The 27126-nt window shown below is 35.3% G+C and overlaps 1 protein-coding gene across 1 annotated transcript in view; it reads left to right on the top strand.

The window, feature by feature from the left end:
* The window catches only part of LOC149261396 (uncharacterized), a 55075-nt gene extending 50211 nt beyond the window's left edge, over positions 1-4864 (top strand). Inside the window, exon 3 of the mRNA XM_089368970.1 lies at positions 4116-4864. Coding sequence (XP_089225096.1) covers positions 4116-4864 — 749 coding nt within the window. The remainder of the gene's footprint in view (positions 1-4115) is intronic.
* Positions 4865-27126: the final 22262 nt, after the last annotated feature.

Below are 27126 nucleotides of genomic sequence, written 5' to 3'. Positions count from 1 at the left end.
CCCAAATCATGAGTTATGAGTGTTGTTTGATTCTTAAGGTGTGATAATTTTTCATGTGTGCTCATTGAGGAATGGAAGGATCCCCATACTGAGATAAGTGCACTTTGTTGTAAAGTAATGTTGTGAATATACTAATTTTAATTATGATGTTCATCTTATTTCTTTCTTGTAAATACTTGTAGATAATTTTAGTATGAATTCATGTTGTGGCCATGTTTTGTTGTGTGAAGGTTGATCTCCTTTCAGTAGCTAGTTTTGATGTGAGAAGGAAAACCACGAACTCCTAAGTTAGGAGTCTCTTCTCCATGAGCTAGATTAAATTGAAATAAGATTTACTTTCTCATATGCTTTCCTAGATTACATTTATGTGAATATTGATTCCCTTTCAGTATCTAGAGAAATCAAGTCCTCCTAAGTTAGGAGACTCTTCTCCATTAAGAACTGAACTGAAAACAATATTTACTTTCTTTCATTTATATGCTTTCTTTCTTGCTTTCTTAGGTGTTTGGTAATGTTATTATAGGAAGATTGTAGAAGGACAATCAGGACTCTTGAACAAGAGACTCTTCTCTATCTTCTAAAGTAAAATAATTCCATTGGTCAAACATATTTTTTATGCTTTCATAAAATAGATCTGATAGTTTAGATTTGTAATATGCATTTCCATTCTAAACAAACTTCTTACACCTGTTTCATCTAAGGTCCCATATATTTTGGTTTGCTTCTAAGTTTACGATACCCCGGATTGATAAATTAAATGACAGGGATTTAGCAGACAACTAAATCGCCCAACATTTTGGCGCCATTGCCGAGGAAGCAAACTTAGATGTAAGCTAGTTAGGAAGATTGTTTAGGAAAAAATTGTATTTAGGATCATTTAGGGTTAGTTGCATTTAGAAATTTTCATTTAATTTTATTCTCATATAGAAAACATAGAAATAAAACACAAATCAAAAAACCCCCCCATTCACTAAAAAAAAACAAAAACACAATAAAAATGATGAGTATAAGTTTGGAACAACTCGCTCAGATCCTAGCAAGTGTCAGGATCTCCTCTTCTTGCGAAGAAGAGATCTTGACAGCAGCCAAAAGCTTAACTACTCTAGAAGAAAACAATGAATTAACATTTGAAGAATCATCCTGTATATCTAATGATGAACAATTATTTGAACAGGAAAATGAGGAGGACGAAGAAAAGCTACAGCACGATCTGAATGAGAGTGGAAATCACGCATATGAAAGCCTTATTGACAAGTGGTTTCGATGGTTTCAAACAACTACGAGGTTAGATCGATTTTGTTTTTATTTCATTAGATTATACTCACAAAAACTAGATTCGATCATCCTTGTATATTTTCATTTTAAAATTGGGAAATTGAAAATAAATATATTTTTACTACTATTGCGTGAATGGTTACACTGGAAATTTAATTACACGTAATAGTTTGTAATTTTCAATTAGCATAGAGTAGGTAGGATCATATTTTATGTTTCGAATAAGTATGATCTCCTCCTGCGTTTTCATACGATCTCGAGGATCAGAAAGTTGAATGTTTATAAATGTTTTCAGGGTTTGCAATATAGTTGTCTCCATTTGCTAAAAAATCATCTTAAATCAATAAAAGATCCTAGGTTGTTTTAAGGTTAGAATAAATTTTTTTTTTTTTTTAATATTTCAATTAAAAAAAAACAATATAAAAAATAAAATAAAATAGACATTAGAATAAAATTCAATTTTAAAAAAAAATAAAAAAAAATTAAAAGTAGGAATGAAATTTAATTTGTAAAAACAAATTTAATTTCTTAATTGGAAAAGTTAAAAAAAATAAATAAATAAAAATAAAAAATTACATTTCATTTTTTATTTTTTTAGTTTTTAATAACAATACAATATAAATAAAAAGTAAAAAATTTAATTAATTCCTTTTTCCTTTTTGTAGTTTTTGTTAACACAAAACAAAATAAAACAATTTTAGTTTCAACAAAATAATTTTAATTTAGTAAAAAAAAAAATGAAATTTGAACACTTCTTGCCATACAACTTGCATACAAGTTGAATGCAATTCATTATATGTAGTTGACAGGGATCCATAATAAGGATTTTCCTTCCCAGAAGTTCTCATCACTCCACTAGTATCCATCCTATTTTGATGCTTCTTGCAACTCACATGATGCTCCGTACCAAAAACTGGAACTGTATTGCAGGCCATTCTATCAAATCCGGGTGGAAGTACCATCCTCACCACCATCATAGGGAATAGAGACAGGGGCTATGGTATAAGCATTTGTAGCAAGCAATCGAATGATACCTGAACCCACCGGCTCGGGATAGTCAATAAAAGCCCTCCATGCGAGAAGATCACTGCCCAGGTCTTTGGTGCTTTTGCTTATGCGTCTACAAGCCCAACATATGCAAGATGATTGGAACAGCAGTGAATGTAGGAAAAATAGGCTAGTTGGCCGGGATATGAAGGGATACTGAACGGGTGGCTAAGATCTTCATTTCGAGAAAGAAGTGAATATTTTTCATACTCCAGAATGGCTTTGACGTTTATCTCCCTAAATGGCAGGGTTAGTGGCTCTAAGAAAACCTATGTTGCATGAGTTTCTGGAACGTGGGAACGTTGGGAACTTGGGTACAGGTGTCGGGAACGGTAGAGGTTTCCCCAAAATTTACAAGAAACGGCTAATCGGGAACGGTAATATTATATAATAAAAAAATTAAAAATATAAAAATAAAAGAATATAATTATATAATAATCAAAATTAATATTAAACCAAAATATTCAAATATTAAAATCAATTTAAATATATAATCTCTCTTATATATAAATATATTCTCTGGGTGTCTCTATTCCTGAGTCTCTCCCTTTTATATATATAAAATATTAAAATGTCAAGTTCATTATCAGTTCTCGCGACTCTAATGGTTAAGCATTGACTGCCACATACAATATGCACACAATCTTCTGCGATAAATAGCGTGACATCCCAAATATCGCTTTTACATTGAGGTGTCACACGCTTCCTTAACCCATCAAGAGATTGCTCTAGTTTCTCAATTAAGGATATCGGTGTTAAGGATGTCTTTGGCCTTTCTTCCTGCAAAGGTTTCAACAAAGCCTCATGTTTTGTGGGTAGTTCAACATATTTGTCTACATGCTTTGTATTCCCCAACCCCATGGAACTCGGGAACTCCAAAAAAAACAGTCTTCAAAGCTCCCGGAACTTTTCCAAGCTCCCATTGCAGCTCCCACAGAAAAGGGAACGTTCCCATACAGTTCCAAAGCTTCCGGGAGTGCGGGAACCACTGGAACAGGTTTCCCACCTCTAGGGAGCGGTTCCCGTGTAACAGAGAAGAAAACCCTCGTCGCTGATCGGTGTAGCGGCTTGGCTCTATCCTGCAGCTTCCCGTTCGCTGGTGGGGCTAACTGACTGCCTCCTCTTTCTCTCTTTACCAAGCCAACCAGTGTGTGTTGTATCTTCCTGGAATGGGCAAATTTCTTCCACCGTTATGACCAATCTGTGCAACATGAAAAATTGATTATATCAGCGACAATGAAAGATAGGCAGGTATATAGAACGCAAGTGGGAAGACCTTACATGTGCTCACGAAGGAAAATTCGATTTAATTGCTGGCATAAGAAACTGTGGCATCGCCTACATTCAATTAAAAGCCGCCAAGCCATAGAAAATGCCATACTTACTGACTATATAAGTAAAAGTGTGACGCAAGGAAATAAAGTCTTCCATTTCGATAGGTAGAATCAAGGAAAGAAAACCTTCATTTTGCTAGGTGGGGCTGTTGCATCGTTGTGAACCCACTATGCCCGACGGCTATGATGAATAGAGATTATTGAAAGATCCAGATCGGTCTAAAATCTCTACCAGATTGACCGAAGAGACCGAGCGGATATCAATGACTTCAGAGGAGGATAAAACGAACTTTTAATATGGATTTATGGAGCGAAATTGGGTAAGTATGCGATATCATTCTAACCACCCTCCTAGGCATGGGAAATTGCAAGTTGGCCCAAGCCTTGTCAACACCGGTGAATAGCCCGCATCTCCATTATTTTAGTAGCAGAACTGCAGTTTCAGTTGACTTGAAGTAGGTAAGGCGGTGGTTCTTTTTGTCTCTGTGCTTACATTCCAGCTGGAATTAGTGCACCGATCCATCAGAAAATTGGAGGAACAGGTTTACAGTTTGCAGCAACAACTAAGTGAGAAAGATGATCAGCTGAAGCTCACCACCGAAAAGCACGCAAAAACCAAGGATGAGGTTACACAGAATGCATTTGTATTGAAGAAACATATAGCAATATGTGAAGAGTTAAGAAATGAATGTGAGCGATTTCGGCGTGAGAGAGACGCATTTGAAGAGCAAATCGTAGAGGCTCATGATAAAAGGGAATTGGCAGAGAAGCGAGCCACTGAAGCTGAAATACGTGAAAGAGTAGTACAGCGTCGCTTAGAAAAAGCCTTGCAAGTATCTTCAATGGCCAATCTTGATAGAAAACGGAATGGTTATTTGGAAGAAATGCTTCCAAACTGCATTAGCAATGAACGTGTAGCTTTGTGTAGTAAGCCACAGACACAAAGGGTTATAAAAAAAATTGTTGCTCCTCTAGCTCTTGTGGCCTCAAGTGGTTTGATTTCTGAGGGAAAGATAGAGGATGAGCGTCCTGTCCAGCCAACTCCCAAAAAGAAAGTCAAGTCTGAAGGGCTTAATTTGTGCAATGAGTCACCGATTGATCGCAGAAAACTGTCTGCCTGCCATAATGATAGTAATTTTCATTCAGGCCAAGTTCTTGACAGTTCTGGAAAATATAAGATCGAGGAAAAGCTCTCAAGAGAATCATGAAAATTGTGAATATCATTTTCTCCAAATCATATGACATGAGTAGCACGCAAGAAAAATTGGAACCCTCTGTCAGCGGAATCCAGAACTAGTCCATCTGAAGCACAGATTTTTTTGTTTTGTTCCACTTTTATAATTATCAAATCATTTTTCTCGAATGGATTTATTCAATGAATGGTTTACATGTAAGGATGGTGAGCAGTTGAAGATGACACAGAAGGTTTGCCAACAATACCTTTTTGAATTGGAGAGAGGTAAACTTCTCTGAAAAAAGTTGGCACCAGAAAGTTTGTTTTTTAGATGATATTGATAGGTTTGGCTTCGTTTTTGTTCCTTTTCTCTTTAGATTGATTCAGCTTTTCATGTGAAGACAGCGCTGGTTATATACTACCTTGCATGATTATTTGACAGGGTGACATTTCATATGAAAAGGGTAACAAGTTTAGATGACTGATTGAGGAAATTTTTATCTCCTTGTGACTCTATGGAACCCCTAGGCATTCCAAAAACATGTACCTAATTTTTTTTGGGTGAATGTGACAGATATAGTAACTATCCAAGTGGCTCCAAAACTGGCAACCATAACCCACCTGGATATCAGCTGTTGTAAGAAGATGACTTACTCTTCACTAGAGGCTCTGGGAAAACACTGCAAGGCCCTCTTCATTTTCTTTTACTTTTATTCCAATTTAGAGTTAGTTTTTAGTTTATTGTTAATATTAATTTAGTTTGATCATTATAGATTTTCATTTTTTTCCCCATATGTAGATTTAATTAATAAATAATTATTTTAGTAAAAAAAAACAATAATTAAAAAAAAAAAATCAAAACAATGCAAAAAAAAATTTATTTTATTTTATTTTTAATTTAATAACAATCCAAAACAAATTAAAAAAAATCAAAACAATTAAAAAAAAAAAATCAAAGCAATTGAAAAAAAAAATCAAACAATGCACAAAAAAAAGAAAAAAAAAAAACAACAACAACAACAACAACAACAACAAATCAAAGCCATAAAAATATTAGAACAAAAAAAAAAAATTAAAAAAACCAATTAAAAAAAAAATTGCAAATGGAAATTTCTTAATAGCTGGAAACATTTTATGCTAACTTGTCTTGTTGGAGTTGGGAACTAGCGCGCAAAGGCAACAGGTAAAAAAATTTATTTCACTTTATTTTGGTTACTAAACATTCATACTCATTCTTGCATTTTATATCTTTCAAAAATCTCTTACAGTTTTCATGCAGGATTTGTACTAAGCTTTTACAGGTGTGCGATGATCAAAGTTCATGCAGATGTGATCTCACGAAATCACATTCATCATTGAAAGCTTGAAGGAGTTAATTACAAATGTCGTGACATTTGTCACTACAGAGAAATCTTTTGCATCACGATATATTTACCCACACTTCAATGAAAGTATTGTTACACAAGAACCAATACTAAGCAAATTTTGGTTGTTACACAAGAACCAACCAATACTAAGCAAATTTTGGTTGTTACACAAGAACCAACCAAAATAATATGTTGCAATCAATTAAATGTTTTCAAAGTCTTTTGATGCAACACAAAAACAATGAAAGTATTGTTACACAAGAACCAATACTAAACAAATTTTGGTTGTCACACAAGAACCAACCAAAATAATATGTTGCAAGCAAATGTTTTTAAGAGAGAAGACTTTGCAAAAAGGAACAAGGTTGTCAAAAAGAAAATTATGTGAAGTTAAAAAAATCGATATCAGCCAAAGTTCATGTAAAAGCAAGACAATTCAAAAGTCAATGTAATAGATTGCATGAGGACATGCAATAACTTAAGTTGGGGGGTATGTTGGGCCGCCAAATTAACCTCAATTCTCACTCCATTTTCACCTTTATCCTCATTTTGTCACCTCATTTCATCATATTATCGTTACATAACCCTATATTTCCATTACCATATGAGTTTATATTCTCATTTTGCAAAGTTATTAATTTCATGTATTTAGAGTGAATTTATGATTAAAAGTTAGAGAAATAACATGTATTTGCTTATACCTAAAAGTGGCTTGAGTTTGATGACATGTGTAGATCATTTGGAAGCTTCCAAGGCACCTTTATGTGGCCTCCCAAGATCAAATTCGAATTTCAACTCAAGAGGTGGACCATATTCCAAGGAGAAAGATCATGGAGATTTTGATGTGTCATGGGATTTGTATCTAGTATTTAGGGATAAGTTGAGACAAGTGTGGGTCTAGTAGATATCTAAGGGATCTACATTTATTGAGTAGATATCCCTAATTCATGTATAAATAAGAGGAGCATCCTCCAAATCATGTAATGATGGAGGAGGAGGGAGAGAAACCAATTATCATTATTCATTAGCACCAAATTTATGATTGTTCATTCAACATGAATAATTTCATTTTTCCCAAATCATGAGTTATGAGTGTTGTTTGATTCTTAAGGTGTGATAATTTTTCATGTGTGCTCATTGAGGAATGGAAGGATCCCCATACTGAGATAAGTGCACTTTGTTGTAAAGTAATGTTGTGAATATACTAATTTTAATTATGATGTTCATCTTATTTCTTTCTTGTAAATACTTGTAGATAATTTTAGTATGAATTCATGGTGTGGCCATGTTTTGTTGTGTGAAGGTTGATCTCCTTTCAGTAGCTAATTTTGATGTGAGAAGGAAAACCAGGAACTCCTAAGTTAGGAGTCTCTTCTCCATGAGCTAGATTAAATTGAAATAAGATTTACTTTCTCATATGCTTTCCTATATTATATTTATGTGAATATTGATTCCCTTTCAGTATCTAGAGAAATCAAGTCCTCCTAAGTTAGGAGACTCTTCTCCATTAAGAACTGAACTGAAAACAATATTTACTTGCTTTCATTTATATGCTTTCTTTCTTGCTTTCTTAGGTGTTTGGTAATGTTATTATAGGAATATTGTAGAAGGACAATCAGAACTCTTGAACAAGAGACTCTTCTCTATCTTCTAAAGTAAAATAATTTCATTGATCAAACATATTTTTTATGCTTTCATAAAATAGATCTGATAGTTTAGATTTGTAATATGCATTTCCATTCTAAACAAACTTCTTACACCTGTTTCATCTAAGGTCCCATATATTTTGGTTTGCTTCTAAGTTTACGATACCTCGGATTGATAAATTAGATGACAGGGATTTAGCAAACAACTAAATCGCCCAACATTAACGATAATAACAAAAATAAAAAAAAAAAAAAAAAAAAAAAAAAAAAAAATTATAATATAAAATATTACATTTACTTTTTAAAAAACTTCACACTAAAATTATATTTCACACATGGAAAACAACAACTATGGAAGGGAAATATCTCTAACACATAATCCTTGCACCCTCATTGATAATAATTTTTGACTCCATAATAAGACAAAAGAATTTAACGCATAATCCTTGCACCTTCCTTGATAATCATTCTCAACTACATAATGAGGTATATTTGACCACAAAAATATTTGAAGTACAATGTGCAAGGGTATTGAACACCGATATAGGTTAGTTGGAGGTTTGTAAGGTAGGTAAGGGTTTGAATATGATATAATTATATTGAAGGTGTTTTTTTTTAAATTGATTAGGCACTATTTATTTTTTTCATTTTCGTTTGACATTTGTGTGTATGCTGTTTTGATATGGGTCAATTTTAATTTAAGAAAAAAAAAAATTACACATCTTATTGTAAAATGGATCATTTTACACAAAGTGTCCCCTTTTGAAATTGGTCAAGCTACGCATTGTCTACCTTTTTCATCACCATTTGACATTTGTCTGTCCGCTGTTTTGATATGGGTTGGCTTTAACTTAAGGAAAAAAAAAAATATACATCTTATTGTAAAATGGACCATTTTTACATAGAAGGTGTCCCTTTTTGAGATTGGCTACCCTTTTCATCTCCATTTGAAATTTATTTGTTTGTTGTTTTGATATGCATTGACTTTAACTTAAGGAAAAAAAAGGAATTACACATCTTATTATAAAATGGACCATTTTTCTCAATAAAATTTGCTTATATATAAATGAGTGTTATAAATAATAATAAGGAACTTATCATGGAGGTAATTATTAGAATTGGAATAATCTCAAATCCCTAGGAAATTGTTGGGTGGGAGCCATATGGCACGAATCTAATTTTTAGACCAAAGGTTTCTCTTTTTGAAATTAATCAGGTTTGGCATTGTCTACCTTTTTAATCTCCATTTGACATTTGTCCATCTGTTTTTTGACACGGGTCAACTTTAACTTAGGAAAAAGAAGAATTAAACATCTTTTTGTAAAAGGGACCATTTTTCTAAATAAAATTTTCTTATATATAAATGAATGTTATAAATAATAATGAGGAACTTATCATGGAGGAACTTATTAGAATTGGAATAATCTCAAATCCCTAGGAAATTGGTGGGTGGGGAGCCACATGGCATGAATATAATTTTTAAAATTGATTAATGATAAACATTAAGACTAAACATATGTTGAGCATATTCCCCTGAGAATCAATGTAGGCCCTCAATTCAAAAAATAAAAATAAAAATCAACAGATCTTCATCCACCTTAAGTTGAAATAAAAAGTAGCCTATTTACAAATTAGGAATCTCCACGATAAGTGGGGATAAATATATTTAATTACTTTTTAGTATCTAAATTAAAATCAAGTTTATTATTTATTTATTTTTAATGTTTTTTAAAAAGAAGAATAATAATAATGATAATTTAATTTTAAGATTATGGCTAAATTAGATATCTAATTGATATATGAGATTTTTTCATTTAAATTTTATAAAGGTATATATATATTAATCCTCTTTGAATTTGAACCTATAACATTTTACCAAAGAAACTTATACTCTATATATATATATATATATATATATATATATATATATATATAATTTATCTATTTTTAAAGATTTCCTTTAGGTGTTTAAGGGATTTTTTTGGGTAGAATGAGATAAAATGTTTAATTGAAAAATTAAATAGACTTAATTTTGATTTTATTCAACCAATTTACAGCTAGATCATAACCTAACCAATTTTTTTGTATAACAGAAAATATCTAAATTTTTGGTCAAGTGCGTATAGAAATTTCGGTTTTGGGGATTTCAGATAACTCCCACACAATATTGCTTTAACTAATTATGATAAAGTCCCACCTTAAATCGAATTCAATATGAGACGTTATTGAGTATTTTTTTAGGAATGACCATCCTTGACATAAAGACTTCTTAACTACAGTTAACTTACATGGTCACTTGTTATTGTGGGACGCACACGAACTGTGCAAAGGAAACCATAATTACTTCTGGTATAATGAGAAAGAAAGAAAGAAAATTTTAACATCCACAAGGTTAAATATATCCTATGGGACCTCTTTTAGAGTGAAAAACTTGAAAAAAAGTATGCACCTCAAGATATTTAATCCTCTTCAAAATGGATATATATTGGTTCTATATATGCATATAGCATGTGTAATTCTTCATATTTAAAACTGTATTTTTGAATGCATAAATGGATACAATGCCTTGAAGGTTTACTTGGACACTTGGATTGTGTAAATTACACCACATAGATTTGCAATTCCAACAAATCTTTGCTAGACAAAATTTAAATTTGAATTTAACACTAAAATTAATGGCTCCAAATTAATTTAATTTTTTCAAAAGGAGATAGTTAAAATTCTAGAACAAACCCCTTTCTTTATGTTGATTGTAGAATATTCTGGAATCTGAAGGCCACTCAAGTGAAATATTCTATTTATATAATCCCATTATCAACACACATTTACTTTAGTCATTTCCTTTGTGCAATTACAATTTTTGTGCGTCAGTGCCCACAAGGACCTATGGTAACATTTCTCCTCATTACCTTGCATGTTATATCTTGGATATAATATGTATATAAGAGTTTTACATAGTGGTATGATTGGAAAATTTGATTTAGCCATGTGTTTGAGCAACATTTGTCAAACATGCATTGGCACAAGTGTGAGACTATTGCAAGTATGTACACATTTACTCCCCTCCATCCTCCACCCTTTAGGTTGTTCTATTTTCTTTGCTGCAACATTTTTGCAGTAACATCATAGGCATGTTCAATTCCCTTGGTGTAGCTTTGAACCTTTAGGGGAAATTTCTAGTATTAGGCTATTTTTAGATCTCTTTCCAACCCCAACATAACCCTTTATGGTAACAAATTATCTAAGGTGCTATGACGCATGAGTCCAACTTTGTACCAATGATGGTTGGGACGATAAGTAAAAGTCTTTACTAAAGATATTTTTTTTCCAAAATAATCTCTTGGGTACTCATGCAACCCCACAATTTTTTTTGTGAAAGCCTCTCATTATGTCAAGAAATTTGAATGTCAATTTCATACAAAAAGGTGTGACCTTGGTTAACTTATTAATCAATATCATAGTGAATTCAATCCACCTCTAAGAAAGAGGTGATGTCATCAGTAGGTGTAAGAATGTAACATCCTATAGAGTATTTTCATAAATCACTAAGATGACCTTGCTTAGGAATTGGTCCATTATGTTGGTTAATGAGGTTCAAATACCCAACTATGTCCATAGACATACATACTTGCACATACATTTTCTTGATTCACTTATGACTTCATATTTTCCCATTATGCCCATGTGATGATTCCCCTAAAATTATTATTGCAAAGTATCCAACATATCCAACATACTCCCCTAACAGGGGTCAAGCTTTGACTTACTCAAGGTTAAAGTTATTTTCTTGAGCCACTTATGACTTGGTTTTCACCCATTATGCCCACATGACGATTCCCCTACAATTATTATTGCATAGTATTTAACATGCTCTTCTAGTAAGGGTCAAGCTTTGGCTTACTAAAGGTTAACTCCTAGGGGTAACTGAATGTTGATTGTGATTAGCCTTAGTTACTCTACATCTTATGATTTCAACGTTCTAAAATTATTACTTTGAAACATGCTCTATAGTTCAGTATGGGGTAATGTCACTTTAAAAATAATAAAATAATACTTATATTAACAATTTTTAAAATAAATCTTTCAAAATCAACCATAGCTAAAATAATTTAATTTTCATCTTAATTTTACATCAATTTTATACAGAGAGATAAAGTAAGTGAAAAAAAAAAATCTCTAACAGACTATGGGTGTGTGCATCCATCAAAGCTAGTAATGAATGAGACAATAAACAATTGATAGAAAGTCGCCCATATACCCCCATTATTTGTGGTACTCCTAAGATTCACAAGGAAGGGGTACCCCATACATCCATTGTTAATACTACTGGTGGGCCTAAATACCATCTTGCCAAACACCTTTCCTAGAAACTTAAACCTATGGTTGGCATTACAAATGCTTTTGTTAAAGGATCTAGCTTCTTCATCAATGAAATTAAAGATCTAAGACTTGATGATAATGATGTTTTAGTGAGTTTTGATGTGGTCTCACTTTACACCAATATTCCTATTGATGGTGTCATGGAATTTGTCTGCAAAATTATTGATCGTGACACATCTAAGTTAATATAAATTTGTCTTGGATCCACATTTTTTAGTTTCCAAGGAAAAATTTATGAATAGATGTGTGGTGTGGCTATGGGTTCTCCCCTCTATGCCATTGTTTCAAAATTTATTCATGGAATACTTTGAAACTAAATCCCTTAAATCTTCTCCCTTCAAGCTAAAACTTTGGAAAAGATTTGTATATGACACCTTTATCATATGGACACATGGTCAAGACAAATTATAAATTTTCAAACAACACCTCAACAATCAATCAGATTTTATCAAATTCACAATGGAAGTTGAGGTTGATGGTAGCCTCCTCTTTCTCAACATTCTCATTTCTAAAAATCTAGGTGGTTCCATATCCGACTAGGTCTATCGGAAAAAAATAACTCACATTAAGAAGTATCTTCACACTAACTCTTATCATCATCCTTCCAAAAAACTTGGTATTCTTAACACTTCGACAACTAGGGCTATAAGGATTTCTGACAATGAAAATTTTAAAACTGAAAAGACCCATCTTATGGAGGTTTTAAAAAAGAATGGATGTAAGAGACACCAAGGCATTAAGGCATTCCAAATGCCAATAAAGGGTCTAAAGAAAAATAACATATTAACAATGTTGCAGGTAAAGTCCACCTCCCCTACATTCATAGTACTACAGACAAGATTGTGCACATTTTGAGAAAGAAAAAAATTATGACCACCTTTAAGTCCATAAACACCATCCAAAGATGCCTCAAATCCATCAAAGATCCCATTGATTCTACAAGTCAAAAATGAGTTATTTAATCCCTTTTTCCTGCGGGATACCATATGTTGGTGAAACTAGGAACTTCGTAAAAAATAGGATTCAAGAACACTCTGTAGACATAGAAAATAATAAATATAAATATTTAGCATTAGTTAAACATTTTAATAATACTAAACATCATATTTTCATTGAAAATACTTGCATCCTCGCCAAAATTGATCACTATCACCATAAAAAATTTAGGGAAGCCATTGAAATAAGTAAGTGCCATAATAACCTTAATACAGATGAAGGTTGGAAAATTAGTAAGAATTGGATTCCCACCTTAACCTCGATGTCTGTCTCTAATTGACCCCATTCCCTTTCATCTTTTATATTAACTTTATTTTTCTTTCCAAGAAAAAAAAATCATAATTTCCATTATCAAAAAGAAAATTACATGTTGTATCATCTGCATAAAGGATATGCTAAATTATCAGAGATGGACCAAGCCATCTATCTAGTGTCATGTTCAGTTAGGACCATAAATATTTACATAAAAGGCATATATAAAAAACATGTAAATAACATCATAATCAATCAATAAAGTCTACATCATATACAAAAAGCAAAATAACAGTTGAATGATCATGGCTGATCATTCAATAAATCTCCCCCAGCATGCTCGATGAAAGGCCTATGGTAGAACTGATGAATCTCCTTATCTCTGTGTCCATGAATTATCCACTGCCCCCTAAGTCATTGCATGGACTCCTTGGAAAGACTATCAGAAATCTCATTCCTTTCCCTGTAAATATTTGAGTAGACAATAAAATCAAAAATGTGATTTTAGTGCGATGACCTCATCCAACAATCTTGTGAGTGTGTGAATGTGACAATGAAATGCAGAGTTGAACGAATTGATAACAATTTTTGAGTCCCCAAATATTTGTATCGTGTTGCAGTTTTGTTCAAGTGTAGATATGAGTAGGTGTCTAAGCCTATTAAGTTCAGAATAATTTTTGATGCCCCTCCCCAATCCCACTTTGAGCTTGTAAAAATGTCTTTTTGATTTGTATAGTACTATTCCACCCCCACAACCAATGTCTTGGGCCAATCCATTAAAATATGCCCATGGGAATGTGTGATCAATTACTTCAAGAGTAATGTCTTGGGTGGATTTTGATGCCAATTCCTCAGGTACTAATTGATATAGTGCTACAATGTTATTGCAAGTTGATATCCAATGTATGGGAGAGTCCTGGAATATGGTTCGATTCTCGACCAACCATATATCCCAGCAGACAAGTAGAGGAAGATTTCAAATTTTTTGTGATGCTACTGCAATCCACCAATTATGGCAAGAATTTGTGAGTTGAGTCCCATTCCATCTGATGTTGATATCGAGGGAGAGATTTATCTGATGCCACACCTGATTCGTCACCGAGCATTGAAGAAAGAGATGGTCTATGGCTTCAGCCTGTTCCTTGAAAAGAAAACATCATGATGTTCCATGTATGGCCCGATGATTTAGGTTATCTTATGTAAGCGCTTTGTTTGATAGTATGCACCACATGAAAAATCAGGCTTTATGTGGTGCCTTAAGCTTCCAGAGATTTCACCACCACCAAACCACCTCCATTGGTTCTTATTCTGAAATAAGGAAGGTGTATCCCTCCCAAGGTGTGTAACAACCATGAGGGGCAGCATCCCATATGATTTCATCCCCCCCGGTCAGTTATTCTAACATTAGACTCTTATAGTGCCCCTATGGGTTGCCCAATTATACCATTGCTATATATATATGGCAAAATTTCATCCCGAGTCATATGTCACTTTTTGTTATACCCTTTCAAGACATGAAACATGCTTTTATTTACCATTATATATGTCCACTAGTATGTGGATGAATTCTATAGTAAATTTAAACTTAATATCCATCATTCACCATAATGTTTTACAAAACTGATTTAGAAACTTAAATGTTTGAATCAATGGCCCATATTTTATGGAAAAACAATTTACCTTCTTCTTCCTTAGTCATCGTCTTAGATTCATTAATTATTGTTTTATGCTTATCCATGCAATATATAAAATATGTAGAATAAATAGAACAACAAAGTAAATCTCACAAACCACAATTTACACAGGATATAACCTAGGAATCCCTTTCAAGAGAAAATCTAGCTGGAAGGTGAAGTTGTTGTACTCTCTTTCTATGAATGGAAAATGCATGCAAGTACAAATAAGTGAGACTTTCTACATGTGGGATATTATAATGCAAAAATCATCTCTATTTACTATCTCCCTATCCATTATTAGTTACTTTGCTTATTTATGAAACAAAATGCACTCAGATAGAATGGAACCCCTTTTCCTCCAAGTGGCCCTGTTATAACACAACCTGATAGCCTACTACTAGTTAATTTTGACTCCTTCAACTCTTCACAAGAGTTACAATATCAAATATTCATTACTCCTTTTTATCATGATCATGTCAATAACTCCTTTTCCATGAATAATAGGGGTTGACATGGCAACCTCTCATATCATGGTGGTAAAAATAGGAAGGATAACTTCTTGGGTGGCATAACTTTTGCATGCAAACTCCAATTGGGGTTATTCTTGTGTTGTTGGAAAGATATTTGTCTGTAGAATAGTGATAGGAGGTCTATCATTTAAGTGGAAAAGTTTTACTTCAAAAAAATCCTTTTTATGCCTCAAACTACTTTTGGAAGGTTTCAAACCTCAATTTTCCAAACTACAACCCGTTAGTAAAAATGGTCCTGTGAATTGATTCCTCCACTTTTTCCACTCTAAAAATATCAAGATGGATAAAAAATAATATAATTATCTCATCCATATCACAAATCCCAACTTTGGGAGGATTTTGGTCCCCAAAATCTCCTACTGAATGAGACGATGAAAATTTTCCTCCACCTTCTCTCAGGTGTACCATTTAGCTTTGCTTGGAAGTTGTCCTCTCAACCCAATATGCTAAAGTTAATGCTACCTCAATATTGTAGTTTTAGACGTCTGCTAAAAAACTGTATGCTTTATCAACTTTGCATGAGCATCTAGTGCCAAATCCTCTATAGAAGATAGGACATGTTCATCTTCCTAATATAGCATGAAAGGCACATAGAGTTTTAGATTCTCTACATTAACCACTGAGTAAAATGTCTATGTATGGGGGTCGAATAAGTCTATAAGAATTATCTTCCACCTTTTCTAGTATGTAAAAGGGGCCATATCTCAATGCCTTAATTTTCTTATCAGGACCTTGTAGTCATTCATTATTCAATTGTAACTGTGCTTTGTTTCCCACCTTAAAGGACTTTTTTTTTGGATCATGCTTTCCATTGTATTTTTCTTATGATTTCTACAATTTCTCTTCTACCTATAGTTGGATTTTCCTAATCTTCTCAACAACAAAAAAATTCCCTTTGAGCTCCTCCCTAACTCCTCCTTCCTGCCCATATGTAATATCCAAATCTAAACATGGTAGATATCCAAAAAAGGTTTCAAATGGGGACTTACTAGTAGAAGTGTAGACTTCTCTATTATAAGATTGTTGTATATATACCATATTTTTGTTCCAAGTTTGTAGATGCTTTTGGTCATAACCCTTCAAAATATACACCAAATTTCTATTGACTACTTTTTCTTATCCATCTATTTCTCAATGGAATGTTGCAGGCCTATTCAACTTCATGTCCATCCTCTCCCATAATATATTCCAAAGTGAATTGAGAAATATTATTTCCCTATATGAAATGATGTTCCTTGGCATCCCAAAGTGCACCCAGACCTATCCAAGAACATGTTTAATTATTTTTGTTTGTTGATGGTATTTTTACAAGGCATTAGAACACTCATTTTCCTAAACATGTCAACTAACATGAATAAGTAGTCATGCCCCTTCTTGGTTTTTGGTAAACCTCCCACAAATTCAATGGATTTGATTTCCCATGGACAAGTAGGTACAAGCAAGGGACGATATAGACCCTGTTTCTTGTAACTATGCTTAATAGTACAACAAAGCATGCATATTCTTATGAACCTAGCTACTTCTTCTTACATATTAGGCAAATACACATACCTATGCAAGTTGTCCAATGTGTTCCCTACACCAAGGTTCCCAACAACCTTGGAGGTGTAAGCCTCTCTAATTAGCTGCAATCGCTCACCGTTAGGAGCACATAAATTATCCATCTTGTAGAGCAACCTATCCTAGAGATGGAATTCAACTATGTTTTCACTGTCATGCACATGACTCTAGCTCTGTAACTACTAAAACACCTCCATAAATTCCTCATCCCCTGAATATGCCTCTTTGTATGCTTCATGGGTGAATGGATTCATGTGCATAAGAGTTACCAAAGCTATTATCTTTGATGTGGGAGGCCTTGAAATCATTTTAACCAATTTGTTTGTGCTACCCTTCTTGTACTTGACCACTAAATGAAATTGTTATAGAAACCCCATACACTTGTATTGCTTCATTTGTTGTAACTTACTCTAGGCTTATAGGTATTGTAATGGTTGGTGATCTATGTGGATGACTATCTCCTTTTCAATAAGATAGTGTTTCCACTTCTTCATAGCTTGCACCAGGGCATAGAGATCCTTGTCATAGGTAGGGTAGTTGAGAATCACCCCATGAAATACATAAGAATTATGGCATACATGTCTTCCTCCCTTCTTCAATATTGTTCCCATAGCATATTCATTCACATTTCTCTCCACTTCAAAGGATTTTTGCAAATTTGGAAATGCCATAATTGGTGCTTGACTTATATTCTTCTTTAACTCCTCAAAGGCCCTTTACTGACCCTTTCCCCACTAGAAACTCTGGCCACTGCTATTATGGCATAGAGTGGTGTTGCTAATGTTGAAAATGAGGCTATGAATTTCCTTAGGCACTATGTTTCCCCAATCAAACTCCTAACCTCAAAAACATTAATAGGAACCAACCACTTTTCTATGGCCTCCATCTTGGCAGGATCTATCTTCAATCTTCACCTATCACATGTCCTAGATACACCATTGATTGCTATGAAAAATCACTCTTCTTGATATTTTCCAGCAATTGGTGCTTCTTTAACGTCTCTATCACCTGCATCAAATGTGAGATGTGCTCCTCCCAAGTAGAACTATATACCATTATATCATCCAAGTAGACAAAAAAAAATGAATCTATAAAAGGGCACATTACATCATTCATTAACCTCATAAATGTAGTTGGTGCTTTGCATTCGCATAAACCTTTCATTTTTTTGTCTTCTAGATATCTCCTTCTTTGAATTGAACTTGGTGATCTCCAAAGTTTAAGTCTACCTTGGTGAAGTATTTGGCTTGCTCCAACTAATCTAGTAGATCATCTATTTAGGTGGGGTGTACCTATTCTTGAGTGTAATTTTGTTTAATGCCCTATAATCAATGCACATACACCAAGTCCCATCCTTTTTTGGCACAATGATGATCGATGACCCACATGGTGAGGTACTTAGTTAAATAACACCCCATTCCAGTACCTATTGCAACTGCTTCTTCAACTCCCTTACTTTTATAACAAACTACCTATACAACCATATGTTCGGCAACAAGGAGTCTGACATAAACTAGACCTTGTGCTCCACTTCCCTCTTGGGTGATAGCCCTTTAGTATCCTATAACACACCCTTGTATGCATGTAGAAAATATTCTAGTTGATGATTTTTTTCCTTAGTCCACCTCTATAGGGATGAATTTTCTCTTACTTACTCCTCTATAGACTGATTCTCTCTTAAAAATAGTAAACAGACTTCTTTCTAAAACCAATTAGTTTCTTGGCTTATTTGGCACTTACCAATGAAATTTTGGACTCTCCCTTATGTGTATTGATGGTGAAGTATTTTCCATCCTTGATGAGGTGGTACTAGTTTTCTCTTGACATGAATATTGCATCCCACGTGTACATATAGGGACTTCCAAATACTATTCCACATACATAAAGGGAAATGACATCTAGTTCTATTTCATTAATAAAATAAACACTAATATCAAATGCGATTTTCCATTGTTTGGTTACCTTTATTTTCAAATCCTTATGTACCCACACTAATGGATATGGGCTTGGATGATCACAAACTTCCAATCCTAATTTGTTGACCATCTTTGTCACAATGAGATTTTCTTGTGATCCTGAGTTGAACAAAGCATTAATCTTCACATCTTCCCCTTGGATTGGAATAAGAATTGTTCTACATTATCTATGTAACATTCCCAAGTTATTATTCTTGTGCAAGAATCTATCATTGTTTTGGTAATTAGGATTTTCCAATCCACATGATAATTGAAATATAATCAAATAAATTCATTTATTTTCTTCATGTTGAATCATCATTTATTGAAATTGAAATTGTTAGCATTGCATAGTGGTCATGAATAATACTACTAACCTTAATGGTCTAGACAAAATCAATGATATTCTTGTAACTCTCTCCTTGTACGTTATGACAAGGTTAAGTTGTCACAAAAAATACATGCACCTGTTATGATGTGCTTGTTGCAACTTATTTTGCATTTAGAAAAATTCCAAATTCTAATAGTTAGTGTGAATTACTATCTCTTTCCCCATAATTTAAGCTTTCTAATGCTTCACTACTTGATGTAAGGACAAAATATCCTAATCATAAGTAGGATATTGTAACACCACTTATATAAAAGGTTTTTGAATGGTGAGCAATTCATATTCCCTCTTGATTGAAAATTGTCCCAATAGCATAACCATATGCATCATTGATCCAGGTGGCTCCAGACACATGCAGAAGTCCAAGAGGACTCAGGAAGGGTAAAAAATCAATGTGTTTGGCTTGTGCTCAAACTAGGTTCATGTTGAAGATATCGTCATCATGATCGCGGTGGTGTGAATGGTTCATCAAACCGAGTCCGTATGCAAAAGTTAGGCAGTCAAAGTTCAGGGTTGACTTGGGTGACTTGGCAGGCTTAAGGAGGTAGCAATTTGGACAAAATCTGGCCACCAGATTCCAAAAAACATGGGCTAGATTCCAAGCGAAATTATGGGTCCGTTAATCTGTCTAATATGCCTAAGGTTCTGGAAAATTGTAGAAAAGGAGGTGGTTATTTATTTTTTTAAAATATATATGAAAAATAGGGCGGTTGTCCATGACCCCGCCGCCCCTGGAACCACCGCAACAACATTTATTTAAAAAAAGGGGGCGGGCGGCCATGACCCCGCCACCCCCGGAGTCCCCACAACAACATTGTATTAAATATGGCGGGGGTGCGGGCTGTCAACCCCGTTGCCCCTCCACCTCACCTAAATACTACGGGCGCCAGTGGAGTACGGGGGGAGAGGGCCACCAGGACCATCAGACCCGCCTCCCAACATATACTATGTAACGACCATCGGACCCACCTCCCAACATATACTATGTAACGACCGGGGAGCGGGCCACCAGGACCATCAGACCCGCCTCCCAACATATACTATGTAACGACCATCAGACCCACCTCCCAACATATATTATGTAACAACTATGTAAAAAAATGGGAGGGGCGGGATTTGCTCCCTCAAACCCTCCTCAACGAATTTTTAATTTTAACCATTGCACCCAAAGGTCCTCATTGGGTAATCCACCCACCAAGAGGTATATCAGCCTTTTTTCACAGTGCACCGGGGAGGCCAAGAGTGGGCACGCATTTCTATGAAAGTGGAACCATGAGCAGTGCAGAGAGGGGTTCGAAACCATGATCTGAGAAATTTCTCCAGGGGTCCAGATTTTCACTTCATCAGTTTTCGACAAATTTTATATGGTTTCAACATTTCTCGATGCCAAAAAATCAACGGTGCTCTATGTTTCTCCATCAAAGATCTGCAATTTTCGGGCTTCTTCAATTTTGGAGGTATAAGGTCGTCATTTTGACTTTTGATGTACTTTCATTGTTTTTCCATCTAATGAAAAAAGGGCCTCCCCACTATTTCGAGAAGGGCCCAGAGACGTAGTCCTTCCTGGACGAACTCTGATAGAAATCATTTGTCTTCTATGCGTGACTTGCTATTCTTCTCTTCCTTTTCTTTATGCACTTGTAATTTCATGGTTAAATGCAAGCTTAATATGTAATTCTTTAATGCATCACAAGGAAAATATTTTTGGGATCAAGTGGTATTAGAGTAGGATTTTATGGATGCGAATTGCATGCTAACCAAAAACAAGTTTCAAAGAGGTGAAGGCGAATTAAAGTCTTTTGATCCCGAAGCGGGACGTGTGCGTCGAAGGAGAAACATGGGTGAGGAGGACGATGTTCGATATGAAGAGGACGTAAACTTCCGCAATACGTTCTACATGATGTATGATCATGTTGAGAAGATGTTCTCAAGACTTGAAAAACTTGAGAGTGCAAGGGAAAAAGCTCCAGAAGGATAAGGTTCTGTGCACAGAGATGATGGAGGAGATCCACCCCCTTCTCCACCAACAAGTGAAAGTTTTTCTTCCTCTTCTTCTCACCATAATCATAGGAATACAGGAAACACATCTAAAAATCCTTTCTTTAAGTTAAATGTAAAATTTGATCTCCCTATGTTTAACGGTGAAAGTAATGCTTAGAAACTGAACAAATGGATTAGGGAAATCAAAGTCTACTACAGGGTTCAGCAGATAGAGGAGAACGAGGAAAAAATACAGTTGGCCTCCCTTTAGCTGAACGACACCGCTCTCGTCGAGTGGGAGAGAAAATTGTGAAGCGGTAAGAGGATGGGTAATCTTCTTTCTTCATGGCCAAGTTTTATTTTTGCATTAAAATATCAATTCTATCCCTTGGGTTATAAGCAAAAAGCCTTAATGGAGTGGCAGTACCTAAGGCAAGGCAAGGGGAAAAAAGTGCAAAGCTTTACCAAGGAATTTAGAAAACAAGCACTAAACATGGGCATATCATTACATTTACCTGAATTGGTAACTAAGTATATTGGATCATTACATAGTTACATTAGACATTCGTTGTTAATGTTTGAACCTACTACCATTGATGCGGCCAATGTAAAGGCCATTCATCTGGAAAACAGGGGAACACATGAACAAGAAGACCACCCAAAGATAACGACAACAGCCAAAAGAAGGGGAGCAACGCCCTCTTGTACACATTGTGAGAAAGAGGGGCATGCCGAAGAAAATTGTTGGAAGTTGCACCCTAAGCTGAGACTTGAAAGGAATGATAGAAAAGGGAAGCAGAAGGTTGTCACCATCATGCAACAATACCAAGATTATGAGTCAGAGGAAGATGAGAAGGTCACAACTGCGCGATTGGCACAAGGTAGGTCCATTGACTTGAGGCCCGATTCCGGCAATGAAATGATGTTTGCAATCCTTGGGATCACGGCAGGAGGATGCATAGATTTGGGGTTTGATTTCGGCAATGAATCAAGGATTTCAACAGACATAACGAAAAGGGCACTCCCCATAGCAGGACTCTAAGAACTTGAGGAGATCAACCACCACATCCAAGCAGAGAATGCTAAGCTAAGGAGGCTTCTACAGGAGGCAAGGGAAGAAAGACAAAGATTACTATCCCAGTTGCAAGCCAAGGATAAGGCCTTGGAAAAGCTACAACATCACTATCTGGAGGTTAAAAGTGATTCTCCGATTTCATATGATTTTCATGATGATGAATTTGCTGCTTTTGAAAAACATACTACAGGAATTGGATCCAAACTATTGAAGAAGATGGGGTATCAGGGAAAGGGCCTCGGCATCAAAGACCAAGGCATCGTAAACCCCATCGAAGTCAAGGAATTTATGCGTCGTGTAGGACTCGGATACGCCAAAAAGGAAATGGGAGAAAGCTCCAATACAGCTAGTAACCAGCTGACGATAGATGATGAAATTCCTTCCTCACAATCCAGGGATAGTGCGGGCCCCATGAACACTTATTGGAGGAACACCAGGGGAAAGCTCCCCAAGGCAGCCCTGAAATTTTGGAGGGAAAAGAATCGTTGTAAACATTGCAACAAGTAGGGACACCAACAAACCACGTGTCCAATGCTCCATGCTCTAGAAACATCACTAGAGGAGCCGAAAGGTGAACATGTTCAACAAATGAATCCACCCCATTCACGGTGGTCCGCTTTATTAAGTTGGTTTTTTTAGAGGTAGTAGCTTGTTATGGCCACCATTGTAAATCATACATTGCAAGTAAATGTAAAAGTGATGGTGTGTTTCCCATCACTTCAAAACGCAACAATGATATTTTGGCCTTTCCTTATTAGTAGTTGAGGTATTGATTACTTTTTATGTAATCCTTGGCCAATGAGTGTGTGCTATAAACTCTTGGCAAGGAAGGGTTGTTGAGTCATGTGTGGTGTGCATGATTGCAAAAGATGTACCAGTTTCGCATGCAAGTGATTGAAAGTGTGGATTGAAAAGGACACAAACAGTGTGCTAAGTGTAAATGCTTTTGGGGTCCAAAAGATCCTTAGTGGGGAGGATTGATCCAAGTGGCTCTAGACACATGCAGAAGTCTAAGAGGACTCAGGAAGGGTCAAAAATAAAATTGTTTGGATTGTGTTCAAATTAGGTTCATGTTTAATATCTTGTCGTTGTGATCATAGTGGTGTGAACGATTCGTCAAACCGACTCCGTATGTGAAAGTTAGGAGCAATCAAAGTTTAGGGTTGACTTGGGTGACTTGGCAGGCCTAATGAGGCAACAATTTGGACAAAAATTGGCCACCAAATTCCAGCAAAACTGGGCCAGATTCTAGGTGAAATTGTGGGCCCGTTAATTTGTTTAATATGCGTAAGGTTCTGGAAAATTGTAAAAAAAGGGGGTGGTTATTTATTTTTCAAATATATATATATATATGAAAAATAGGTTGGGCGACCATGACCACGCTGCCCCCATAACCTTAACCAAATTTAATTTTGGGTGGGCGGCCATGACCCTGCCACCCCCAGAGTCCCCACAACAACATTGTATTAAATATGGTCGGGGGGCGAGTTGTCAACCCCGCCGCCCCTCCACCTCACCTAAATACTACGGGAACCAATGGAGTATGGGGGGAGCAGGCCATCGGGACCGGTGGACCCTCCTCCCAACATATATTATGTAACAGCCATGTAAAAAAAGGGGAAGGGCAAGATTTGATCCCCCGACCCCTCCTTAATGATTTTTTAATTTTAACCATTGCACCCAACGGTCCGCATTAGGTAATCCACCCACCAAGATGTATATCAGCCTTTTTTCACAGTGCGCCAAGGAGGCCAGGAATGAACACGCATTTCTATGCAAGTGGAACCATGAGCAGTGCATAGAGGGGGCCAGAACCATGATCTGAGCAATTTCTCTAGGGGGCCAGATTTTCACTTTGTCAATTTTCAACAAATTTTATATGGTTTCAACATTTCTCGACGCCACAAACTCAATGGTGTTGTCTGTTTCTCCATCAAAGATCTGCAATTTTTAGGCTTATTCAATTTTGGAGGTATAAGGTTGTCATTTCGACTTTTGATGTAATTTCATTATTTTGCCATCTAATGAAAACAGGGCCTCCCCACTAATTCGAGCAGGGCCCCGAGATGTAGTCCCTCCTGGATGAACTCTGATATCAATCATGTGTCTTCTATGCATGACTTTCTATTCTTCTCTTCATCTTCTTTATGCACTTGTAATTTCATGGTTAAGTACAAGCTTAATATGTAATTCTTTAATGCATCACAAGGAAAAGATTTTTGGGATCAATCATCCTCAATATCAAAAGGATTTTGTAGATTTGTAAGTACTAAAATAGGTTCTTTACAAATAATATTATTGGATATGTCAAAGTATTTCTCCTTATAAGGAATGTAAAGGTGAAAATATATCCAAGAAATATAAAATAAACTTTTGCAAATGTGACAAGCACCAATGAAACTTCTTACCTATGTGAGATTCATATGTTCAGGATATCATTTTTGAATGGTCTTAACTTTGGTTGGGTTGATTTCAATCCATCTCCACCAATCATGAATCTTAGATATCTAATTATGTTTCTAGAAAAAACACATTTCAAGTTCAACTATAAATTATTCTCCTTAATATTTTCTAATACTGATTCAATGGTCTAAATGATCCTCCCAAGTCTCCCTGTAGACTAGCATATCATCTAGGTATAAGAGTCAATGAAAAGTTCTAAAAAATCATTCATTAACCTCATAGATTTTTTTGGTGCATTAGTAATCCCAAATATCATCACGAACCATTAAAATCAACCACTTGTTTCTTTTAAAAGGCACTTTCCATATATCTTCCTCAATCCTTATTGGATGGTATCTTGACTAAAGGCCTAACTTGGAAAAATACTTTTCTCCTTATAATTTGTTTAACAAGCCATCCATTGAGTGCCTACTCGTATTGAGTATCATAGAAGAGACAAGTGGGTAATGGCACAATCACTATTCCAACGGGAGTAAATGAGCGGGATGTGGCCAATCCTCCCACAAGGTCTTGATTATTCATAAGTATAAAGGATGGTGTATTTGGGAGGTGGTGCAAAGTTTGGCATAATGCACTATCGTAAGATCAAAAAGCAAGCCATAGAATTCATGCCAATGTGTGGTAGCATAGGCGACGAGGTCATAATGTAACCATGCAATCTTTTCTAGCTTGGTTTGTAATGTCAATTCCTCATTCCAAGGAATGGAGAACCCAAATTAGGGATGCCAATCAAGATTGGCACGCATAAGGTTTGATTTCTTGAGTTGTGCTCTATTATTTCATTCCATTATTGCACTCACTTGTTGTTGATTATGGTTGCAAGATCTCAGTTTTGAGCTATATTTCAAATTGGTCACAAGTTCGAATATAAATTGGATAGAAAACACATCCTTTCTCTATTTTACGAATGTTTCTAGTTGGAGCTTTTCTACTCTTAATGGCCTTTCCACTTATTTTTTTTATTTCCATTCTTACTCTAAGGTTGGGCTCCCTTCTAGGCTTCCGCTAGTTCTCTTTGTCTGCTCTTTCAACCTTGTATATTCTCGTTTCCTAGATTGCCCCCTCTTGCTCCTATCCTCAATTTTGTCTTCTCACCTAACATTTCTTCTCAGGCGTAAGAGTGGTTTTGGTCAAGCTATGGTGGCCTTTCCTTTGCACCCATTTTTTTCACCTCACTTATCCTTATCTTCTCTTTTCTACATTAGAGTCTTACCTCTTCTCTCACTATCCCTCCAGTTCAAACTACCACCTCTATCTCATGTCCAATCCTCACCATTTTTTGTCTCAACTTTGACCTTGGTATTTGGTAGAATTCTAGTTGGCCTCAACAACATGCTAGGCCATGTCTGGGAGCTTCTTATTACTGAGAAATGAAATCATGTGCTCAGAAAAGAGAAAAGGATTCATCTTGAAGGTATAGAGACTACACGCAGACTAAAATTTAGGACAAGATAACCGAGACAAAACATGGCATCTCTGTGGAGAGGGAATTATTTTTAGATATTGAGCTTTCCAGTGAATTTGTTGAGTGGTGTAGAAATATGGTGATAGAATCACAACTGCTCAATAAATTTAATCTAAATCAATAGACACAATTCTACTCTACTGCTTTGCGGAAATTAATTCACAATTTAGAATAACATTTGCAAAAATGCAACAATCACATACACAAGTATATAGATTCATCTAGGAGAAACCAACTATTAAAAACCCCTTAAGCCTCTTGCATTAATCAGATGAATAGAGAATGTATTACAATTGCTTTCTTGCTCTAAGCTCAACTTGCAAGTGAATAATTGTTCTCTCTACTCAATGAAAAGCTCCGACCCAGACTTAGTCAATTTATGCCTCCACCTGAGCTCCTATTTCCTTGCGCAAATCCTGAGGAATTAGGCCCCTATTGGTTAGGAATTTTCCTCCAATTAGTTGCGCAATTCCAAGGATTGATCATTGATTGCATGCAACATTTGTAGACTCAATACTAGTCTACAACTGATGTTACACTTCCCAAGAATTTCCATCACAGTT

The sequence above is a fragment of the Pinus tabuliformis genome, chromosome 6 (genome assembly GCF_031772625.1).
Source record: "Pinus tabuliformis cultivar Carrire ecotype Pingquan chromosome 6, CPIR1, whole genome shotgun sequence".
NCBI lineage: Eukaryota > Viridiplantae > Streptophyta > Pinopsida > Pinales > Pinaceae > Pinus > Pinus tabuliformis.
Note: the sequence above shows the minus strand (reverse complement) of the source record. Positions and strands in the feature narration are given on the sequence as shown.